Source organism: Salvia miltiorrhiza, chromosome 2 (assembly GCF_028751815.1).
Source record: "Salvia miltiorrhiza cultivar Shanhuang (shh) chromosome 2, IMPLAD_Smil_shh, whole genome shotgun sequence".
Lineage (NCBI taxonomy): Eukaryota > Viridiplantae > Streptophyta > Magnoliopsida > Lamiales > Lamiaceae > Salvia > Salvia miltiorrhiza.
In genome coordinates, this window is record NC_080388.1 from 56,200,126 (window position 1) to 56,222,956 (window position 22,831).

A 22,831-nucleotide genomic window follows, 5' to 3' on the forward strand; every position below is an offset into this window, starting at 1 on the left:
AAATTTAAAAACTTCATAGTAACAACTTTTTTCCGCACATATGAATTCAGGAAAACAAATTAAAAATAAATAAATAAATCCTCCACAAAGTTTGTCAAACTAAATTTATTATTGAATTTTCAGGAATCGATTATTTTTCTCTTTCAAGAAAGAAAATGGTCATTGGATGTACATACATACATACATACATGTAGTATAGCCTAAGCCTAGGGGTGAGCAAAACCGGACCAAAACCGACGGACCGGACCGAACCGGTCGGTTTCGTCGGTCCGGGCCGGTTTTGGTCCAGTGATTGGTCCGGTCCGGTCCCATTTTCATGGACCAACTTATGGTCGGTTCGGTTTCGGTCCGGAGGAGGCCAAAACCGATGAAAACCGGACCGAACCGAATATATATATATTAAATATATATTTAATATTTTTATTAATATTATTAATATTTTAATTATTTCTAATATTCTAAAACCCTAATTCTCTATTATTTTAATTATTTCTAATATTTTTATTAATATTTTAATTATTTCTAATATTTTTATTAATATTTTAATTATTGTTGTTAAACAAGTTAAAATATGTGTAAAAATGTGATTTTTGGGTTAATTTCGCAAACTGCCCATTTTTTCGGTTTTGGACCGGACCGGACCGAGGACCGACGGCGGTTTCGGTCCGGTCCCGGTTCGGTCCTAGTGTTTAGGTTGGTCCGGTTCGGTCCTACAAATTCTAAGAATTCGGTCCTCGGTTTTGTCGGTCCGGTCCGGTTCGGTCCGGTCCGGACCGACTGCTCACCCGCTAAGCCAAACTATAAATTAAAATGCAGGTTGTTGATGGGAGCTTCAAGGCAAGCTTCAAGGCAAGCTCGCAGGGGTTAAGTATCAATTTAGCCCTTAACGTAGAGGCCCTTGTAGCCAATACAACCCTATGCGCAGGGGTGTCTCAACTAAACCCCTATAGTCCATGTTTTGCTTCAAGTAAGCCCCTCCGTCTAACGGATACTTAACTCCGTCCGTCTTATTTTTTTTTTGATTTTTTTTATTCCGTGGGGCCCACCATTAATAGTTGGCGCGGTTTAGTTACCCCCTTATAATTTGGGGCTTCTCTGAGAAATGACGAACCCTAAATCGCGCGACTAGGGTATCAATAATTGGCCGAAGATTTCAGTTTTTGGTGAAATTAATAGAGGGTTTCACCGGATTCTGAGATTTCGAGTGGAGTAATGAGTTTGAATTCCGTCTCCGGTGGTTCTGCCTCGAGCTCGTGGCGCGGCCGACGTCAGTTTGGGGGCTCCGATAATACAATGTATTGTGAGTGTGAAGTGGAAGGCCAGAAGATAAGGGCTTCGATAATGACATCATGGACGGATGAAAACCCTGGTAGAAGGTTCTATGGATGTCGAAATTGGAAGGTATAGTTGTATGTTCCATTACTTGTTATGTTTTTTTTGATTTAGTTGAAAGTGATGGGATTTGAAATCCACTGTTATTGTCTGACCATTACTAGAAGAAGAATTGTGGTTTTTTTGATTGGATTGACGAGCCAATTAATGGAAGAGCTAAGCAAGTCATTAATGAGTTGAAGAATGACAATGTGAAGCTCATAAAGGTGAAGGAAAGCTCCATGTCGGCTGCCATTGATGTGGAGGCTGAAATTGCTAAGCTCGGGGCTCTTATGGAAGTGTTGAAGAAAGATTCCAAAAAAATGAGGAAGAAAATTAGATTCCTCACTACTCTTTTGTTTTCTTCTTGGTTGTTGTTTGGTTATTTTGCTCTAGTTTAGTAACCATTTGTAGTAGTGTTGCAACTGTTTTTGGAAAAGAAATGGAAGTGTTTGATGTATGTTACAACTTTCATTAGTTATTCATTTGATTTGTGAATTGGATGAACTCTTTTTGGAAATCAAAGTGAAGTTCTTGATGAATGTTACAGTTTAATTCTTCATTTATTGGGGATGACAAGCATCAACTGTATTATGCATCAACATCATATATTGCAGATTTAAAAGCATCCCAAAAGCACATTAAAATAGAAATATGTTAACTGCCAAAGGAAGATCTATAACTCATGGCATCCCAAAAGCAACAGCATTGATCCTAAACAAAGGTTTCAACCACAATCCAACCATCAAACCTAATGCAGCAGAGTATATTAAAGAAAACATTACACCAGAATTCAGAACCACAATCCAAAACAAAGGTTTCAGAACCACAATCCAAAACGATTCATCAACTATCAAAGTAGAAGAAAATGCAGCAGTTCAACTAGTTGTAGTAGAACCAACAGTTGAACCTACATTTTTTCTTCTTGGGGATCTTCTGAGCACTGTTGCTTCACTATCTTGTTGTCCACTGCCTCTGGGAGCTTTGAATGGCTTCGAGGCCACCTTCTTCAGCTTCGAGCTCTCCCCATCTGCCTTGATTGGCACTTGTTTCCTCTTCTCTTTCCTCAGTTCATTCTCATTTGGGATGGCAAATCGTGTGTTGAGGTCAGCCTTCGTGGATCTACCCTCATCAATGACCACTGAGCTTGTCATACCAGGCTGTTACATTACATACAAACATTCTAGTTTCACAGTTGAAGATGAGTGTAGAGATAAAACCATTAATATTGTAGAAGCTTACATGTAGAACTTGAGATCCAGAATCAGGATTGATATACAATCCAATGCCCCGGGCACTCCTTCTGGACTTCAGTTTTGTAGCCATTGATGAACTTGAAGCTTGTGTATCATGTGTGACCTCTGATACCTATCAAATATTGCAGCAAATTAGTACACTACAATAAGATGTTCAATTTGAATTGAAGCAAATACTTACCTGACTTGGTTTTTCAGGGCACTGCCCCTTTTTATGACTCACACTCTTGCATATGCAACAATGTTGCTTCTGCCCTTTTCTTGAGAGCTTGTTGCTCCTCCTTGGCTCGTTTGGGGCTCTCACTCTCATCTTCTTTGGTCTGCCTGTCTTCTTCTCTACAGGAGGAGGCTCCAAACAATCATCTTCATTGATTTTCCAGAACTTCACTCCTGGAACAGGCTGAACTGAATGCTCATAGGTTTTCATGTAGCTTGACTTGTGGTACCAAATTGACATGACACTGAGAGGGTCCAACTTGGAATAAAACATAGCAGCAAGGGCATGGCAGCAGGGTACACCGGTTAGTTCCCACATTCTACATGTGCATTTCTTTCTATCCAAAGCAACATTATGCTTATCCTCAAATTCTCCAATCTCATATCCATCCTCTCCATTCCAAATGACTTTACAACTCATGGCATCACATTTTGCAGCATTAAGTAACTTCATCGAGGCAGGAGACCACTCACACTTCCAACCATTTGCACTGTTTCTTCTATCTCTGATTCTAGTCATAGCCAACACCCTTATGTCCTCTAGCATGCTAATGATGGGCTTATGCCTAGCTTCTATGATGCTTGAATTGAATGATTCTGAGATGTTATTGTCCACCATGTTAGTGCAGCTCCTGAAACTCTGGTATGCCCTGCACCAATTTTCTGGTGGATACTGAAGAAGATCCACTGCAGCCTGTGCTTTAATTGAGCTAATCTTTGAAATGTTCAGCTTGAACTCCTCCTCGAATGAGCTCCAAGCTGAAATCCAAAACCTTTTCTTCATTTCTTCACCTCTCCACTTCTTGCTCCAATTTGCATAGATGTGCCTTGCACACCATCTATGCTCAGCCTCGGGTAGTTGGTCCTTAACTGCCTCCATCAAACCCTGCCACAACATCATATAAATCATTAAATACCAGAGCAAATTCAATGATAAACAGGAATACCATTAACACTTATAACTGACCTTTTGCATATCAGACATGAGTGTGATTGTTGAGCCATCACCAAGCTGCAGCTCAGACTTCAGCCAACTCAAAAACCAGTTCCAGTTGTGCTTATTCTCTTTGTTCACTATTGCCCATGCAATAGGAACAATACCATCATTTGCATCATTTCCAACGGCTGTGAGAAGCACTCCAAAGGTAACACCTTTGAGGTGACAGCCATCTAAGGAGATCAATGGTCTGCAAGCACCCATCCAGTTTCTCTTACAGGCTTCAATCATGACAAACAACCGCTTGAAAACTCTCTTCCCATTTGCTAACTCATCCTTGGACAATTGCAATTCCATCACTGTTCCTGGATTAGACTGTTTCACAGCCTCAATGTATCCAACAAGGTTGTTGAACTCTTCCTTATAACTGCCTTGCAGTTTGGTAAGGATAGTTCTCTTAGCCCTCTTACACTTTATCAAGCTCACATGGAGATTCAATTGGTCTTTGACTTGTCCCTGCATGTCTTTGCTTGAAAAAGTAGGATTTCTATACAAAGCTTCCTTGAAATAATTGGCCAAATATTTTTGAGAAGTACTAGGCACCTCTATCTGCCTACAACATGTATGTTGAAGAGTTAAGGTCTTAATCACTAAGCCCTCTGACTCCCCATCCTTAGAGGCAAGCATTACAAATGGACAATTTGTTTCACCAATGCAAACAACCCTGATTCTTTGAGGCTCATTTTTCAGAAACTTGATCTTGTAACCAAATCTTACAGCATAGTTGTTAATAGACTCCCTACAGTCCTTTGCCCCTGCAAAGGTCATACCTAGAGCAAAGTATCCTTGCTCTCCCTCAGCAGCACTGTCAACCACAGGATCATGCATCACAACCTCATCATCAGTAGCTGACTGGTTATCAGTATACATGCTAGAGTCATCAGTTGTGTGATCACTGTGATCACCCTCATCTTCACTTCCCCCTAAGTCAGCTTCTATACCAGCTCCTGTCTCTACTTCATCACCTCTATCCTGCCCTTCTACCCTTCCCTCTCCTGTCTCTAATTCATCTGCAACAGACTGAATTCCCTCCACATCTATCTCAATCTCAACCCCATGTGTATTCTCTAATTCATCATTAGCATTAGCTAGAGCCTCATCAAACAAAGGTAAAAGCGTAGTAGGGGGCATGGGATCATCATTATGGTCAGCAAACAACATTATTTGTTCTGCTCCTAGACATTCAAAATAATCAAACACCTTAAGACAATGCGTTGAGTCCCTAAGTAGCACTAATCCAGCCTCAATGTGATAATCTTCATCTAGAGCGTATACTTTGTTAGGTTTACTGTCATAACACTTAGCGAATTCATCTAGTATGCGCTCATAAGTCATTTTTTCTATGTTATCCTTAATTTCCTCAGAATTATACCCGTCATACAGCAATTTTCCGGATTCAGAATCTTTCTTCCATAAACCAAAAAAATTGAAAACAAAAGTAACAGGCGGCGGCATTCCTACACGAATATAAGAACAAAACAGAAAGTATTACACAGGCATCATTCCTACACATAATATTAAAGGGAAAAAAATGAATCTTCAGTTCGATTTTTTCAAAAATTTGCATGCTGCGATAAGTTCAATTTTAGCCTCGAATTAAGGCTACGGTAAACACTTACCTTCGTCGATGTACGATCCGTGAAAGTAGCTATGGAGGAGATCCTATTCGTCTGGAACAGGTTGAAATCCCTCTGAAACCTTCTTCTTCTTCTTCCCTTCGGATTTTGCAGCAAGTGAAGAGGGAGACGATTCATATTCTCTAACTAAACCGCGCCAACTATTAATGGTGGGCCCCACGGAATAAAAAAATCAAAAAAAAATAAAAGACGGACGGAGTTAAGTATCCGTTAGACGGAGGGGCTTACTTGAAGCAAAACATGGACTATAGGGGTTTAGTTGAGACACCCCTGCGCATAGGGTTGTATTGGCTACAAGGGCCTCTACGTTAAGGGCTAAATTGATACTTAACCCTAAAAATAAGTATGCGAAATTTAAAAACTTCATAGTAACAACTTTTTTCCGCACATATGAATTCAGGAAAACAAATTAAAAATAAATAAATAAATCCTCCACAAAGTTTGTCAAACTAAATTTATTATTGAATTTTCAGGAATCGATTATTTTTCTCTTTCAAGAAAGAAAATGGTCATTGGATGTACATACATACATACATACATGTAGTATAGCCTAAGCCAAACTATAAATTAAAATGCAGGTTGTTGATCGGAGCTTCAAGGCAAGCTCGCAGGCCACAGCCAGATTTTAGACATCCAACAACTCCAACTTGTATCCAGCTAGGCTAGGCCTCTATTTATCTACATCACCTATAATTCAGACCATGTTCCACTCCTTTTCCTAGTTGATCTCAACATATATAAGACTTATATAAGCTGTCTTCGGCAACTATATGAGCTTATACACTTCTACTAGGTGTTAATCGGATGACAGCTTCAAACTGGAGTTGTAGATTGAATCGAGTTCGAATCCTGAGAAGTAGCATTCATGTTTATCTTTATCCTGCAATAAAGACCAAATCGATCTGATTATAGTTTGTGAAATTTCAGTCTAGGGAGTTCAGCAAACCTTTTCTTATTAATAAACAATGCTTTCAAAGTAATAACTTTCGCAAAATTTTGAAACGATGACAAAAGTATCACTTTACCTATTGTGTATGTTTACATACTCGTCTGTTTCGTCAAGTATCTCCTCCTGACAAAACAAGGTTAAAAATTGAACGTAGGCCAAGAGAAGGAACAAGGATAACCAACAATACTACAGAAAATATTAGTGATATGAATCATTATAGCAAACTGCATTTAGCTGATTGTTAACTACAGAAACCACGTCGTTTAGATGAATTGTTGCTTTACTACTATAGACAGAATTCAAATATACGAGTACCTGAAGAAGCTCCTCAATCACATCTTCCATGGAGATGACACCAACTACTTCTTGATCGGGTGGAAACTCAGGGATTGGTGAGGTTTCTAAATCTAATATACAAAACGAACAGCCTTTGTGTCTCTTCTTGAAAGCAGGAGTCGATGGAGGGCTTTTCTTAACTTGATCATCAGACTTATTCATGACTGAGTCAGCATCATGGGTGACGGTTTTCGTTGCAAATTTCTGATTGTCTGCATGGGGACACAAATTATTATGTTTTCCGCACATCCAGCAGGAGATCGTGCAAATTCAGTATGAAAAATGCAACACACTGACAGTTGCAGTTGCAGTCAAGAATTGCTATAGCTAAGAGTGTTGATGTCAAGAGTCGATTATGGAGCAAAAATGCAACACACTGACAGTTGCAGTTGAAATAAAGATGCGTACAGTTATACACAAGAAGTCAAAAGGAGCAGAAAATGAATAATGGGAACTTCAAAACTCATATGGTGCTTGATAAGAAGAAATTACTTGTATGTGAATAAACAAAGGTTTTTAAATATGGAAATCAGAAAAAAAAAAAAAAAAATCCTTGTATGTTGAATACTGAAGAGAATAATAAATAAATGGATTAAGTTGGAAAGAAATAAAGAGGCAAGGCTTTTTCCATTATAGGAAGCACAAAAATACTCTTCCCATTAGTTTTTGCATTGCATGAAAGGAAAATACAAAATCTGTTTTGCATCATTTTGAAGATTCTAAATGTTTATACCTTCTTTGCTTTTCTGCAGTGAATCTTTTGTATCCCTATACACGACAGCGATGTGGCTATGACCCTTTTGGAATTCATTCAGAATATCATAAAGGGGCATGTCTTCCGAGACTCTGAGAGTTGTACATGGCAAAGCAAGAGAATAAGCTATTATGTCGGAGTGTGTGCTATTGAATGGAAAGAGTGCTTATAAATGGTTAGCGCACAGTTACTAGGAAAAGAATTAGCACGAGTACCAGCAACAGCCGTTACCAATTGGAACCGGGAATAGGAAAGGAAGTGTATCTCACCGAGGAATTTTTCTGATTAACATTTTCCTTAGAGGAACCGAATCATCAGGGTCAACTGCAAGGAGATTTTTAACCTGCACGCGGTAAAGACAGATATTAGCTTCTGTTCATACGGTGCAAATCACATCCTGTGAATATACGGAAGGGAAAAACATAGAAAGAATGTGAAGACATCATTGATTTAACATGATAAATTCAGGTAGAAGAACAAGAAGATTGGTTAGAGCATCGTAGTTGTAGTAAAGAACATGACAGTTACCAAGATGAGCCCAATGATATTATTTTGGTTTTTATAGTACACAGGAACTCGACTGTGGCCCATAGTCATTATAGCATTCAATGTCTCCCTGTGAAGGGTTACAGAGTGAGGATAAAATTAGAGGGACGGATATCGTGAATAACAGTGTATTGCATATTAGTTAAATCTGATGGGAAATGCTAAACTCACAAATTAAGAGTTCCATCGAGATCAATGGAGAAGGCCTTTGCTATAGATGTCATGGCATCTTTGGCAGTCTTCGCAGTCAATTCCAGTGCCCCAGCAATTATTGTCGTCTCATCATGTGTCAAATCCCCTCCTTTCCCAGCCTATCAATGCAAATTGATACAACTAGGTTAGCTTTCCCAATATGACTAATGACATCTTCCAAACATAATTCATTTTAAGGAAGCTCAGCTGCAGCTATAGAAATAAATCTGCCTAAGAAAAGCAGGAAAACCAATTGCAGCCTAGATCATCATGACATACCTCATTGCCATGGAAATCAACAAAAGTTTTCAGCTCAGCTCTACGCAGTAGAGCAGCATGCCCCTTACCCAACATCCAATCGAGGATCTACAAGCAAAAAAAGGTTTTTGAGTAATCAAGATAACGAATGGCCACATTTTGTGAATTCCACAATCTGAAGGAGACGCAACATGTAACTTCTTCTTCGTTCTGCGGTGCCTTCGAATTATATAATTCATCCAGTCACGAAAAAAGAGCAAACTTTTACAACCTTGTTTTGATGATATCTTCCTATCTATCCTTGTTTTGAACATAGAAACTACATGACTGGAAAAGTTCAACACATTTGAACATGAACCTTCGATTCAATTTACCTTACTAATTGGATAGGCAATAGGGAAGAACACCCAAAGAAGAAGGTGGACAAAGGGTGCCACAGTTGCTCCAACGGTTAACCCATAACGCGTACAAATTGCTTGAGGCAATATCTTCAGTAAGAAGGAAACGTTAGAATCGTGTCAACAGAGTGTACAATTTTTTCCTAAATTCGACTTTGTTCAGTTAAGTTGCAGATCAACCACCTCGCCAAACATGAGGATGAGTGTGACCGATACCAGGATCGCAGCCCATGGAGGCACAAGCTTGTCCAAGAATATGGGAAGCGACTACAAGGAAGAAAGCAAATAATGTTCGGTGACCTACATGGACAAGGTACATGGAACTACCACCAAGAATACGAATGCCGTAACAGATAACACACAAACCTCCATTGCTAAAGAGTTGCCAATCAAGAGTGTGCAAAGCAATAGGTGTTGATTTTTCACCACTGGAAGTATTTTAGCTGCCAAAAGAATGATTGTCATTTATAGGTCCCTGCTGTTATCAATTTGTCATGTATAAAGAAAAGAAAAAAGTGCAAACAGAATCACCATAAACCACATTGTTCACATCAACAACAGAGTCCTAAAGCAAGTAAGAAACAATATGATTGCAGCTTGATAAGAACCATATCTTGTCCAGAAAAATAGAGCACCCGATGATTCACTTGTCACAAATCGATACGCTAGACCATCTCTAGACCCCAGACACTTTGCAGTTCAATATTATTACTCCAAAAATAAAGCATTCAGAAGTATAGATATACAAATATACAATAGAAAAAGAAACATGAAAGAAATTACATGATTTTTGGCATCAATGATGTAAAGTAACTCCACCCCACTCTCCGGTAAAGCAAATAAATCTATACTTACACCCTGATAACAAGGCAGAAAAAGCTCACAGACACAAAATTCTAAGCAAGCTGACAAATAGCAACAAAATTAAATAATAATTCAATTTAGGAGTCAAAGATTTGGCTAGAACGAAAAAAAACTACAAATCAGCAAGATTTTCAAGAAGGGGCAACATCAAATCAAATGTAGCTCAAGAATTACAATCCCAACCGATCAATAAACCAACACAAGAAAGCTTTCATCTTCTAAGTGAGTGATCAAATCATAAAAAAAGAAATCCAGACTTAGAGAAACAAGTCCACAACAACACAAGAAACCATAAACAGGCAAAACCCCACAAACCCAAATCCACCAAAAACAACTTTGTAAAATCCCAACATCAAGTAAAGGGGGAGAGAGAGAGAGAGAGACTAATAGTACACAGTACAGGCATGTTTACGATCTTGAGGGCGGCCTGATTTGCTGATAACCTCGAGGTCCACAAGGCCAAGAGACATGAGGCCGAGGGTGAGACCAGCCATCAACCCAGCAAACAACACCAGCCCTATGATAATCATCACAAACAGAAAAAACTCGGTACCACAACAAGGCACATCATCAGCCATCTCTGTCAGTCGCACACACACTCAGTGGGTTTGTGCGTGTGTGTATCTTCCGGCACGCACTTCCTAAAAATAGGCCTCGTCAACAAAATCTCGCACTTCGTGCTCATATGCCTGTCTGCATCCTACTCGACTTTCAGCTTTCACTTTTATATTCCTGATTTTTTTTTATTCTCGAAAAAGTTACTCCAGCATTTTGCACTCATTTGGTGGTCGGTGCTCGGAGCCCAAGAATAATCGAATCAACCTCTTTTGGTGGTGAATCTTATGTGTTCGCTACAAAGAGTTTTCTTGAGCTTCTTGCCTTATTTCTTTTTTTTAACATTTGTTTTATGTGATAGAGTAAATATGATTGAGTATTTGAAATAATAGATTATCAAATAAAGTTAAAATTAAGTAATTTATCAAAATTTGCTTATTATTCAATATTAGTCTAAATAATAGGGGTGCACTCCACTCCAATGAGATTGCTATTTATAGCTATCATCATCATACAATAATATATATATATATATATATATATATATATATATAGAGGTGTACTCCAATAATTTATCATATGTGAGTATCGCTAAATTAAGTACTAAATTTAACCGCATTTATAGCTATCATCATCATACAATATATATGAGTAGTTTACTTTGCTGTTTATCAATGTGTACATTTAGCGAGTATATGCATATGTTTTAGGAAAAGTATTAGTTTTATTTATTAAGAGTAAACACATAACTACATGAGTAATGAAAAAAAATCTTTAACTGTTATTATGAGACAATCTAATAATAAAATAGGTATTTTTTAAATTAAAAATCTTAAAATCAAATCTTATTTAATGCGCATGGAAGATAACGACCACCAATTATAAATTATCAATAAGAAAGAATTTTTTTTTTCGCATAATTCAGATCTCAAACATGTGCAATAAAATAATTCTTGGCCTTTCCAACGATTCTATATGTCAATTGATGATGGGACTTAGCTCAAGCTCACCTCTTCTTAAGAGTTTATTGTGTCGCATACGATTATACTAATTCAGTTTAATCATAACATAGTTTAATAATGAAAATAAGATAATACCATTTTTATGTTATTTAGTTATATTACCCACAATATACGTGACCTAAACTACATATTAATATATAGTGCAATTTTAGCATTGACAAATTATTTTAAAATATAGAGCTTTTCTTCCTAAAAGATTATATAGCGTTTCAAATATTTTAAAAAGGCCGTTCCAATTTGGATTTTATACCATAGTTCCTCGAAATTGATATTCCAAGTTGCTAAAATTGATTACTTGGTTTCTTTTTTCTTTTTGTTTTTGAAAAAGAAGATGATGGAGTTTGAGAGTTCAATGTTTATTGTAAGTTTGTTTCCAATACTCAACTAAATTGGGATAATGATAAATTAATTACTCGATATGGAGGAATGCATATGATCTATGTGGATGAAAATCAGTAATTGGCTGGGAAATGCTGATGTGGGCCCTCACCGTTTGAAAGTTGCATCCAGCTGTCGAATCCCAATTGGTTGAAGCTGAAAATGAGACGACCAGTCTCTGGAATGGTACAAGTCGGTATCAGCTTATCATTTATTCCAGATAATACACAGCTTGCTCCCATGTAGATAATTATCACATTTTATGCAATATTAAAAAATTATAAATGAAGGAAAATTGTGAAAAATATGACATGAATGATGATGCTTCGACCTTCTACACATGATTTTGATTAGAAGGTTGCTATATTTGTCCCCCGATACTATTTATTCCACCAATTTATTTATTCAAAGAGGCACAAATAATAAATCCAAAACATAAATATTGAACAACAAAAAGTTTGATACAACATGTCAATAACGAATTAGCAAACCTTACAAGAGATCAAGGCCATCTTTTCTTTATTTTTGTTTCGGTCGTCCTTCCTAGTCATAATTTATTAGTAATTTATAAGTGTAATATTAGGTTAACAAAATTGACGATGAAGCATAATTTATTAATAAGATATTTATCCTCAAACTAATAAGTTTGAGATTTTGAATCATTTAAATAATTAGTGTGCGAGTGCGTTTTTATTTATTTGTGTTAGTAAATTAAAAAAAACTAGGCGAACAAAATTATCCATAACCAGTTCTTGTGAAGTTCAATACTACATCATATTGTAATATTATATTGGTGAAGTCTCATAATAAATTAAGGACATTCAAATTATATAATTTTATTTATATTTCAAATGGTAAAATTTTATAAAAAGTGAATGTGAAATCTAAATTTTATTTTAAGAGAATTGTAAAAAATATTTGATCTTATGGACAAATCAAATTGAAGAAGTAATTTATTTAGTCAAAAGAATTTATTTTTTTAAAGTTAAACGAAATTTTTTATTTAACCAAAAAAATTGATCAAATTAAATTGGCAATGTGTGTTAATCTTAACCAGTCAACCAATTAAATGTGAATTTTTGATTTTGAGAGTAATTAAGATTTATTTTTTATATATAGGTATTCATTTGGTGAAATCTCATAGAAAATTAATGTGGGATGATAAAATACACTAAGATTATATACTTATTTAAGTTCTCCAATAGGTAGAATACTAAAAAAAAAAAAACAATGTAGGATTATTCGTTAAAATAATTAGAATGAAGGAGAATATATTCAAAGATTTTTTTAAAAACGCGACTTTTGAATGTGATATAAGTAAATCTTATTTTCTTATTATATAAAAGGTGTTATGAAAATAAGAATTGTAATTATTTTTTTGTTTCAAATGAAGGAGATTTGATACAATTTGACCTATATAAAAAAACAAAATATATCATGTTATATATGTTGTCAAATTAATAAAGACTAAAAATGATTGAATAATATTAAAATTTACACATTATATATCTAATTAGTCATTTTATAAAAATTCTTCCACTGGTAATTAAAATACTTTTAAATTTAAACTTTCTAAATAAATTTCTCAATAAAAATACAACTATTTGTTTGGCCAACTAATTAATTAATTGGCCAAATTAAATTGATGATGCAAAACAATTATGAAATGAAAAATGATGAGGAGTAAAGTATGCGTATACCTAGGACGCAACAAGGATCGAGGGGCAGAGCTGGAGTTGAGCACAAGAGGATTGCCCTAATTAGTATTCTCTAAGGAGTTATCACCCAGCGAAAGCATCTGCGGATTATCAATGGTATTTCTGCTAAGCGAGCGAGCAGCCCTACAAGTCCCAGCTGCACAGGAGTGTGGCAGCGCTGCATAACAGATAAAATCCGACAGACTACTGACACATTCGACAGCTACCTATGCGAGGCTTTCTCTCTAATTAACCTGGTGATCGTACAAGGATGATGGATGACTTCTTTGCCCATCTTGTATATCTCTATAAATAGGAGTCTTATCTCTCATTGTAACGTTACGTGATATGAAATACAACACCCTTACTCTTATCACACGATTGGTGTTTAATCTGAATATTTAGTTCGAAAATTAACATAAGGTTATTTAGGTAAATTCTTTTTTAATGTAACCGTTTTTTCATTTATGGGTTAACCGAATTTATTATATTTTTAGTAGAGTTATGAATAATTTTGTATCATAATGTCGACGGTTATCAATTGTTATGTTTCAATAGTTTTTATTTAGTTAAATGGGTTAATAGTCGAAAAATCCATGAATTTTTTTCCATTTTTTGGTTTATATCACGACCATAAAATTTGAATTCCAAACACACCAATTTGTAATTGGTTCGCAATTATCCCACGACGAAGGACTCCGGCGAAATCGAAACTGATGTGGCAAGTACGTGGCAAAATCAGAACTGATGAGTCAATTTCTTACAGAAAACGACGTTGGTTCATTAATAATTAAAAGCAGTTTATATTTAATTAAGAGTAAAAGATAAATTAAAAAACATAAATCCCCCAACGTCACCCCACCCCCCTTGCCAATCCCCACCTTCGCCGGACCCTCCCATGGTTCCCTACCTTCGTTGGACCCTCTCATTGTTCCCCCATCGCCGCCGAGCCCATCGGGCAATACAGAGGTCGTGGTCCTCAAAAATGCGGAATTACATAGGCCCACATCGTCGGAGTACAGAATCGACGATGGCAAGGCTGGCGGCGTCGCAATCTTCAGAGGAGATACGCGACGGTGAATTCGGGTTTTGGGTTTTGGATTTGAGGAGAAATCGAGCCCTAATCCCTTGTCGATTTTTTAGTACTGGAGAGTGGTGTTTGAGGCTATTGGTGCGTCGATTCTGTTGGTGGGAGAGGGCGGTGGAGGAAGAGAGTCGTGGGGAGTGCGGCAGAGGGGGAGGTCTGTTGGCCACCCAACGACGGAGGAGGCCAGGTATGGAGAAATTGATGGTCTGCGGAAGAGGGCGGCGAAGGTAATGATGGCAGGCGGCAACGTGGGGCGACATCCAACAAGAGGCGCCCAGATCCACCTAGATACGCCGCCACAACGGCCACTCCACTCCGTCCTCGTCAGGCGGCGGTGATGGCAGGCGGCAACAAGGCCTTCGCCAGTGGCGGATCCAGGATTTATAAGTTGGGGGTACGAAAAAATAATCTCATAAAATCAAATGTAAAATATACTTTAATGTTAAAAGTACTATATCATCAAACATTATTCAAAGATAGTTAGATGCAAAAGAAAATTAAATAACTATATATCTAGTTTATCTTCCGACGAGTCTTCATTTCTTCAAAACGTTTGACGACCTCATCATCGGAAACTTGTAGAAACATATATTTCTCAATGAAAGTGACCAAACAATCATTTAATACTTGATCCCCCATGCTATTTCGCAACTTATTCTTGACATAAGTCATTCCAGAAAACACTCTCTCCACACTTGCAGTGGCAACCGGAAGAATTAATATCAACTTAATTAGCAAAAACACTAGAGGATAAGTCATATGTCTCTTTGTTTCAACAAGCTTCATCGAAAGAGAACTAATATCATCCAAATTTTGAAACTCATTATCTCTTCTCATATCTTCCATGAATATGGCAAGTTGACATTCAAGAGTTAACAAATCAATGCTTGAAAATTCGGAGGGATAAAAAGTTGCAAGTTTGAGTACCTTTTCCTTGTCATAAGAAGAGAAGCCATCTTTAGGATATAATGAAGCCATGCATATGAGCAACTCCATATTCACCTCATCAAATCGGTTGTCAAGTTCTTGAAGTAGTAAATCAATTACTTCTATAAACACATCAGCCCGAAAATGATGAAGATATGAAACTTGTTGAGCAAACCGCTTTGATCTTCCTTGAGGGATATAACAAGCCTCCATGTCCGGAACAACAATCTCATTATCATTGCAAAATGAGATTACTTTATTCAAGTGAGTCTCTCATCCATCATCTCTCATTTTCTGTAATGTCACTTTGGTTAAAGTGACAAGTCTCATAGCACTAACAATATCTTAATCTATTCTTTGCAAAGCAAGACATAAATCATTAGTGTACCCAAATATAGTAGTCATTAGATGTGCCAAAAACACAAAATTAAATGACTCTAGTGAGTACAAGAACCTTAACAATTGTAGAAAACAAGTTCATGACATTCAAAAGACTTTTGTAATGAGAACTCCAACGAGTTTCTCTGGGCCTCTTCAAACCAAGTTCTTGATTTAATCCCGATCCCGTTTCAAACTCACCAGTTTCCAAAGCTTGAGCAACTTTTTGTGCTTGAAACTCTTGAATGATTTCTCATCTCTTACAAGAAACACCAATCACATTCAACAAGATTGCAAACGTATCAAAAAGCCAAACACACTCATTGTTCTTTTTGGCAATGGCTACAAGAATTAGTTGAAGTTGATGAGCAAAGCAATGGACATAGTAAGCACTTGGAGTATCTCCCCTAATCAAAGTCTTGAGGTCATTTATCTCACCCTTCATGTTACTAGCCCCATCATATCCTTGCCCTCGAATCTTGGATGGACTCAATGAATGTTCAACAAGTAAGGACATAATAGCACTTCTAAGAGACAAAGCCGTGGTATCACCAACATGAACAAGTCCCAAAAATCGTTCTACCACCTTTTCCATTTTTCCTTCAACATAACGCAAACAAAGAGCTAGTTGTTCCTTTCGGGACACATCACTAGACTCGTCGGCCAATATAGCAAAATAGCCATCACCTAGCTCCTCCACAATTCGCTTAGTTGTTTCTTTAGCACAACAATTGATAATATCTTTTTGAATAATTGGAGATATCAATTGACAATTGCCGGGAGCATTTTCAAAAGTGACCTTTGTGATAACTTCATTATGTGTGTTTAACCATTTCAAAAGTTCAAGAAAATTTCCCCTATTAAGGGATTCTTCATTTTCTCTATGTCTACGAAATGCCATCCCCTGTCCCAATAAAAAACGCAAACAAGAAATTGAAGCTTTCAAACGAATTTCATACTCTCTTTGAATCACATCAGTGACATTTTCAAAGGAAATAAGAATTGATTTTTTCTTCCCATCTCTTAAGTTTACATATTTCTCATAAGCAAGATTGTGAGCACTTTTAACACCACCAACATGTTTCAGAAATCTTTCGGGTTCATTCCATGACTTAAATCCTCCACTAACAAATGCATCTCCACCAACATTAATCTCAACTTCATTCTTGAACAAATAGCAAATAAAACAAAATGCGGCATCTTTCTCAATACTATATTCAAGCCAATCCCATTTTTCAAACCAAGAAGCACTAAATCGACGCAAACCTCCAAGGTCTTTGCGAGGAAAATCATGAGTTTTTGGTTGACAAGACTTTTTCAAAATATATGCTCTCCTAACCGCATCTCGTTCATTTGGAGGATAATCCATTATGCTAATTCTTTTTCCCGGGTCATGAAGAAGAAGCTCAACATCATAAATCAATTCTTTATCCTCTAATGGCACACTAGTACTACTTGAACCACCCAAATTTTGTTGTAGACTTGTAGTGTAATATGTCAATATCGATTATCCGACTCTACTCTCCTCTCTTTGATTTCTTTTCTTTTTCTTTGAGAAATCAAAAATCTCGCCTCTGTCTCTCGTCTGTTAGCCTCCTCTCTCTCCAATTCTATTGTTTTTCTTTGACGAATTGTTAGTAATCTCTAATCACAGCCGCCACTTTTATTAAAGAGAGCCGCCACTTTTCACATTCTATGGGCCAAAGGCCCAAAGTCCAATTCTTTTGTTTTTTGTTTTTGCAATGCCCGGTGGGACTTGGAGTTTGGGATTGGGGGGACAAAATCAAGAAGCAAACTTTAATTACATAATACATATATAATACTATTACTAAAAAAAAATGGGGGTACAACCACCGCCCCAAGTAGATCCGCCTCTGGCCTTCGCCAATCTGGAAGGGCTGCCAGCCGGGGTAGGGGGGAAGGGTTTGCTAAGGTGAGTGGGGTGTGACGGAAGAGAGAGAGAGAGGGATAGAGTGTGTGGAGTGTGTGCGCGTGTGATTTGGCAATTTCAGTGGCCACGTTGGCATTCCAGCTGACAAATCAGCTTTGATTTGGACGAATTTACAATTCGTGAGATAATTGCGAATCAATTACAAATTGATGTATTTGGAAGTCAAATTTTAGGATCGTGATATAAACCAGAAATGGAAAAAATTCATGAATTTTCCGGCTATTAACCCTAGTTAAATTGTACTCCCTCCGTCCCAAATGAAATGTCTTGTTTCTTTTCTGTACGGTTATTTAGGAAAATGTTAATTATATTATTAAGTGGTGTGGTGTAGAGTTGAAAAGGTGACGTGGGTCCCAAAAATTCTACTTTTTGAGGATAATTTTTTTTCATAAAAAGAAACAAGACATTTGAAGTGGAACAACCCAAAAAGGAAAACAAGACATTTGAAGTGGAACAGAGGGAGTATTATACTTGTCTATGTTTTTAATGTATATGACGCAATTATAGTTTGATTTATTTGTTTTTTTTTATGCATTTTGATTTAGAATTTTTGTTAATGGTGTATGTTAATACTTTTTTTAATGCATATTTTGCTATTATAATTAATGTTGTGATCTGTTTTGCAAATTTATATGTTAGAATATTTTTTATTTTTTAATGTCGCAGTATATGCATGTTTGGTTTTAAGTAGGGTTATTTGTTTAATTTTTATTTTTTTTACAAGTTAGATATTTAATTAATTATTTTTTTTTTGTTGGTTGTTGTGATTTTTTAACAAATAATTCGATATATATGTCATGATATTGATGAGGCATTTGACTTGTATTTTCCACTATGTTCTCATGAAATGACCAGATGTTCAACAATTTGGATGAGGGCCGGGTTACAAAATTTATGATGATTATGCTGATTTATGTGGTTTTATTTTCCGAAGAAGTTTACATATAATTTTAAAATATGATTTGATCACCGAATAAATATATAATATTAATGAACAAAGTCAATAATTCAATGAATGAATAAGATAAGAGTCATTTCAAGTTCGATCATTAAATTGTTATTTAATAAGAGATAAGATTCAACAAATAATTTATGAAAATATTCGTAATTTGTATTACACTGTTCGATAAATTACTTTTAATATTATTTTATAACATTAGACCAACTATCATTACTCAGTATTTCCTATTTAAATATTCAAGAAACTTTGAAGTGCATTCTAAAAGATTTATGATAACGTTTTTACATAAATATTTAATTTTTTCAGAATATTGCATTTTAACCTATCAATCATTACAATAACATGATAATATTATGATTTTATCACTAATCCCAATTAATAAAACGGTCAGGCATTGAAAAAACAATAAAACAATGTCAAACATATCATTCCCCTAAAAAAAATGTCGTCAAACAATCATTCCAATGGATAACATGAAAAATATCTCACAAAATCCACCAATTAATCTCGCAATTTTTCAAGCATGAAAGTGTCCAGAAATTGTAGTAAATCAACCGAGCAACAACGAATCTACATTCATATGAAATTCAATAGGTAATGGAGTAGTATACAAGACATGGCAAAATCAACGAGATATGTAGTAGCGAAACGATGAAATAAAATAGTACGAAACTGTTGGAATATAGGATGAGAGAATGTAAGCAAATTTATTTAGAAATTTATTTTGGAGGATGAAACTTATGAAGAGGCTATATAAGAATTAATGTGTATGTGGGTGTGTGGACGTGACAAACAAAGAAATGAACAAGGGGAACACTTTTTTAAAGCTATTTAACTTGATTGCTTTTTTTTGCTCTACACCTCAATACCAAAGTGTACACACATATATATATTATGACTATGTCGGTTAAGTAACCGACTTAATTTGCTAGACTATTCTAGGACACTTATTTGCTAGAATAATCTAGATAGTTAGCTAATTAATTCAAGTTGCCTTTTAATCTAAATATCTTAGGTTCTAGATTTTTCTACTTTCTTCCTATATTTTATTTTTATTTTTGAATCTAGATTTTTCTTTACAAAATATCTTTACTTACAAATCAAGTTTATATTTCAACACTCCCCCTTAAACTTGATTTGTCATTCCGAGCAAAACTCTGAACTTGACGAAATCCTCAAATTTGAGCGGCTTGGTAAAAATATCGGCAACTTGATCTTGTGATTTTACATACTCCACTTGAACCTCCTTCTTTGCAATGCATTCTCTGATGTAGTGAAAGCGGGTGTCAATATGTTTGCTTCGATTATGAAACACCGGATTTTTTGAGAGCGCGATTGCCGACTTGTTATCCACACAAATAGTTGTTGGCTCCTTTTGTGGCCATCCAAGCTCTTCCAGTAAACTCCGTAGCCAAACTGCATGGCAAACACTGGATGTAGCAGCCACATATTCAGCTTCACAAGTTGATAGCGTGACTATGGGTTGCTTCTTGGACATCCAGGTGAAAGCGGTGTCTCCCATGAAGAATACGAAACCGCTTGTACTCTTGCGATCGTCATTGTCTCCGGCCCAATCGCTATCACTATACCCAACAAGCTTATAATCATCAGTACTTGAATAGAACAGGCCATAGTTGAGCGTACCTTTTAGATATCGAAGAATTCTCTTTGCCGCCTTAAAATGCGTAGTGGTTGGATTCTCCATATAGCGACTCACGAGTCCTGTCGCATAAAGAATGTCCGGCCTTGTGCAAGTTAAGTACCGTAAACTTCCAACCAAGCTCTTGAATAATGTCGGATCCACCTTTTCTCCTCCATCGTTCTTGAATAATTTTATCCCGCATTCCACTGGCGTGTTGATTGCTTTGCAGTCCTCCATCTTGAACTTCTTGAGAATTTCCTTGGCATATCCTTCTTGTGTGATGAAGATCCCATCTTCGAGTTGCTTGACTTCCACGCCGAGGTAGTACGCCATCAGCCCAATGTCTGTCATCTCAAACTCCTTTGACATGGCCTTCTTGAACTCCTCAATCATCTTTGGATTATTTCCTGTGAAAATCAAATCATCTACATACAAGCACACAATTAAGACATCTCCTCCGTTGGCTTTCACGTAGAGAGCATGCTCGTGAGGGCATTTGGTGAAACCATTCTCCTCCAAGTACTTATCGATCCTGCTATTCCATGCCCTTGGTGCTTGCTTTAGTCCGTATAGGGCCTTCTTTAACTTCAAGACTTTATCTTCTTGCCCTTTCACCTCGTAGCCCATTGGTTGCTTGATATAGACTTCTTTGTCTATATACCCATTCAAGAAGGCTGACTTGACATCCATTTGATAAATCTTCCATCTATTTTGGGCTGCAAGAGAGAGTATTAGTCTGATAGTTTCTAAGCGAGCGACAGGAGCAAATACCTCATCATAATCGATTCCAGCTCTTTGACTATATCCTTTCACGACGAGCCTCGCTTTATATCTTTCCACTTCACCCTTGGAATTCTTCTTAACTTTATACACCCACTTGACTCCAATGGCCTTGTGCCCTTTTGGTAGTGTCACGAGCTCCCATGTATCATTCTTCTTTATGGCTTTGATTTCTTCATCCATCGCGACTCGCCAATTTTCACTATCTGCTGCTTCTTCAAAGCTAACAGGCTCACAATCAGCAAATAGGCAAAATAAGGTAAGATCTTCTAACCTTTCAGTTTCCTCATATATCTCGCCCAAACTCCTTGCTCGTGGTGTGGCTCTTTCATTTAAGAAAGATGGTGGCGAGTCTTCAGTGACTGGCACTGGTGAAGCTGGTGGAGTCACTGGCTCTTGTTGGACTTCTCCAACTTGCTCTTCTGCTCTTTGTTCTTCTAACTGTGGGATGTAGGTGAAGTCACCGTTGGAGCTGAAATCCCATACTCCTTCTTCGTCGAACTCGACGTCTCGACTTATCACTGTTTTCTTGGTCTCTGGGTTATATAACTTATAGCCTTTAGAGTTAGAGTCGTACCCGATAAAGATGAATGCTTCGCTTTTATCGTCGAGCTTCTTCCTTCTCTCATCTGGTACATGCACGTAGGCTTTGCTCCCAAATACCTTTAGGTGAGAAATTCCTGGCTTTCTCCCGCTCCAGGCTTCTTGTGGAGTCATTCCCCACACGCTCCTTGTCGGTGATCGGTTGGATAGGTACACCGCGCACGCCACTGCTTCTGCCCAGAACTCCTTAGGCAAATTCTTCGTCTTTAGCATGCTCCTCGCCATCTCCATGATTGTTCTGTTCTTTCTTTCCGCCACTCCATTTTGTTGGGGGGATCTCGGAACTGTCAGAGGCCGCCGAATTCCATTTGCTTCGCAAAATTCTAGAAACTCCCTTGACGTGAATTCTCCGCCTCGATCGGACCTCATGGCCTTGATTTGTCGTCCGCTCTCCTTCTCGACGGCAGCTTTGAATTTCTTGAAAGCATCAAATACTTCTGACTTCTGCTTCAAGAAATATACCCACGTTTTTCTAGAAAAATCATCAATGAAGAGCATAAAATAATTATTTTTACCAAGGGAGCTTGGATTTATCGGCCCACACACGTCAGCATGAATCAACTCCAGTGGCTTTTGAGCTCTTGAGCTTGACTCCTTTGGAAACGGCTTTCTGAACTGCTTCCCGAGTAGACAACCTTCGCAGAGTTGATCGGGATGCTTGATGGATGGTAGGCCTCTCACCATCTCTTTCTTTGATAGCAACTCCAAGCCGCCAAAATTTAAGTGCCCAAACCGTAGGTGCCATAACCAAGACGGATCTTTATAGCAAGCTTTCAAGCATTTGGCCACATCATTTCTAATATTTAATAGAAACATTCTATTTTTCGACATTGGCACCTTGGCAATAAGATTATTTTTGCCATCTCTTATTGAAAGGTTATAATCTCTCATGTGAATATCATAACCTTTCTCTAAGAGTTGTCCCAAACTCAAGATATTATTTTTCATATTGGGCACGTAATAAACATTGGAAATAAATTCATGATTTCCATTTTTCAAGCGGATTAAAATTTTTCCTTTTCCTTTAACTGGAATTTTAGATTCATCACCAAAGGAGACGTTGCCACTTACCGACT

The 22,831-nt window shown here is 37.0% G+C and overlaps 6 protein-coding genes across 10 annotated transcripts; 1 reads left to right on the forward strand and 5 right to left on the reverse strand.

Annotated features, from left to right (window-relative positions):
• Positions 1-1,212: 1,212 nt before the first annotated feature.
• On the forward strand, positions 1,213-1,772 carry LOC131009773 (uncharacterized). Its single transcript, XM_057937181.1, has 2 exons — positions 1,213-1,401; positions 1,497-1,772. Exons 1-2 carry the CDS (start codon positions 1,213-1,215, stop codon positions 1,770-1,772), a joined length of 465 nt encoding a protein of 154 aa, XP_057793164.1.
• A 397-nt stretch (positions 1,773-2,169) lies between these two features.
• Positions 2,170-2,731, reverse strand: LOC131010467 (uncharacterized). Its single transcript, XM_057938000.1, has 2 exons — positions 2,614-2,731; positions 2,170-2,531 (listed from the first exon to the last, which is right to left on the reverse strand). Exons 1-2 carry the CDS (start codon positions 2,695-2,697, stop codon positions 2,250-2,252), a joined length of 366 nt encoding a protein of 121 aa, XP_057793983.1. The 5' UTR covers positions 2,698-2,731; the 3' UTR covers positions 2,170-2,249.
• LOC131010465 (uncharacterized) lies at positions 2,732-5,739 on the reverse strand. Of its 2 annotated transcripts, XM_057937998.1 has the most exons (3): positions 5,460-5,739; positions 3,811-5,297; positions 2,732-3,729 (listed from the first exon to the last, which is right to left on the reverse strand). In XM_057937998.1, the coding sequence occupies exons 2-3, from the start codon at positions 5,293-5,295 to the stop codon at positions 2,782-2,784; spliced, it is 2,433 nt and encodes an 810-aa protein (XP_057793981.1). In that variant the 5' UTR covers positions 5,296-5,297; positions 5,460-5,739; the 3' UTR covers positions 2,732-2,781. The 2 variants fall into 2 exon arrangements, with proteins under 2 accessions (XP_057793981.1, XP_057793982.1); XM_057937999.1 differs by having other exon boundaries at positions 3,811-5,739.
• A 178-nt stretch (positions 5,740-5,917) lies between these two features.
• Positions 5,918-10,676, reverse strand: LOC131010468 (DUF21 domain-containing protein At1g47330-like). Of its 4 annotated transcripts, none has more exons than XM_057938002.1 (12): positions 10,175-10,676; positions 9,277-9,353; positions 9,094-9,177; positions 8,887-9,000; positions 8,534-8,620; positions 8,234-8,373; positions 8,045-8,132; positions 7,786-7,859; positions 7,496-7,608; positions 6,742-6,974; positions 6,503-6,549; positions 5,918-6,357 (listed from the first exon to the last, which is right to left on the reverse strand). In XM_057938002.1, exons 1-12 carry the CDS (start codon positions 10,350-10,352, stop codon positions 6,291-6,293), a joined length of 1,302 nt encoding a protein of 433 aa, XP_057793985.1. In that variant the 5' UTR covers positions 10,353-10,676; the 3' UTR covers positions 5,918-6,290. The 4 variants fall into 4 exon arrangements, with proteins under 4 accessions (XP_057793985.1, XP_057793987.1, XP_057793988.1 ...); XM_057938004.1 differs by having other exon boundaries at positions 10,168-10,624; XM_057938005.1 differs by lacking the exon at positions 10,175-10,676 and adding an exon at positions 9,694-10,090.
• A 4,350-nt stretch (positions 10,677-15,026) lies between these two features.
• On the reverse strand, positions 15,027-15,653 carry LOC131009774 (uncharacterized). The gene has a single exon (XM_057937182.1). It carries the CDS (start codon positions 15,651-15,653, stop codon positions 15,027-15,029), a length of 627 nt encoding a protein of 208 aa, XP_057793165.1.
• Positions 15,654-16,071: 418 nt separating this feature from the next.
• On the reverse strand, positions 16,072-17,187 carry LOC131009775 (uncharacterized). Its single transcript, XM_057937183.1, has one exon. The coding sequence runs from the start codon at positions 17,185-17,187 to the stop codon at positions 16,072-16,074; it is 1,116 nt and encodes a 371-aa protein (XP_057793166.1).
• Positions 17,188-22,831: the final 5,644 nt, after the last annotated feature.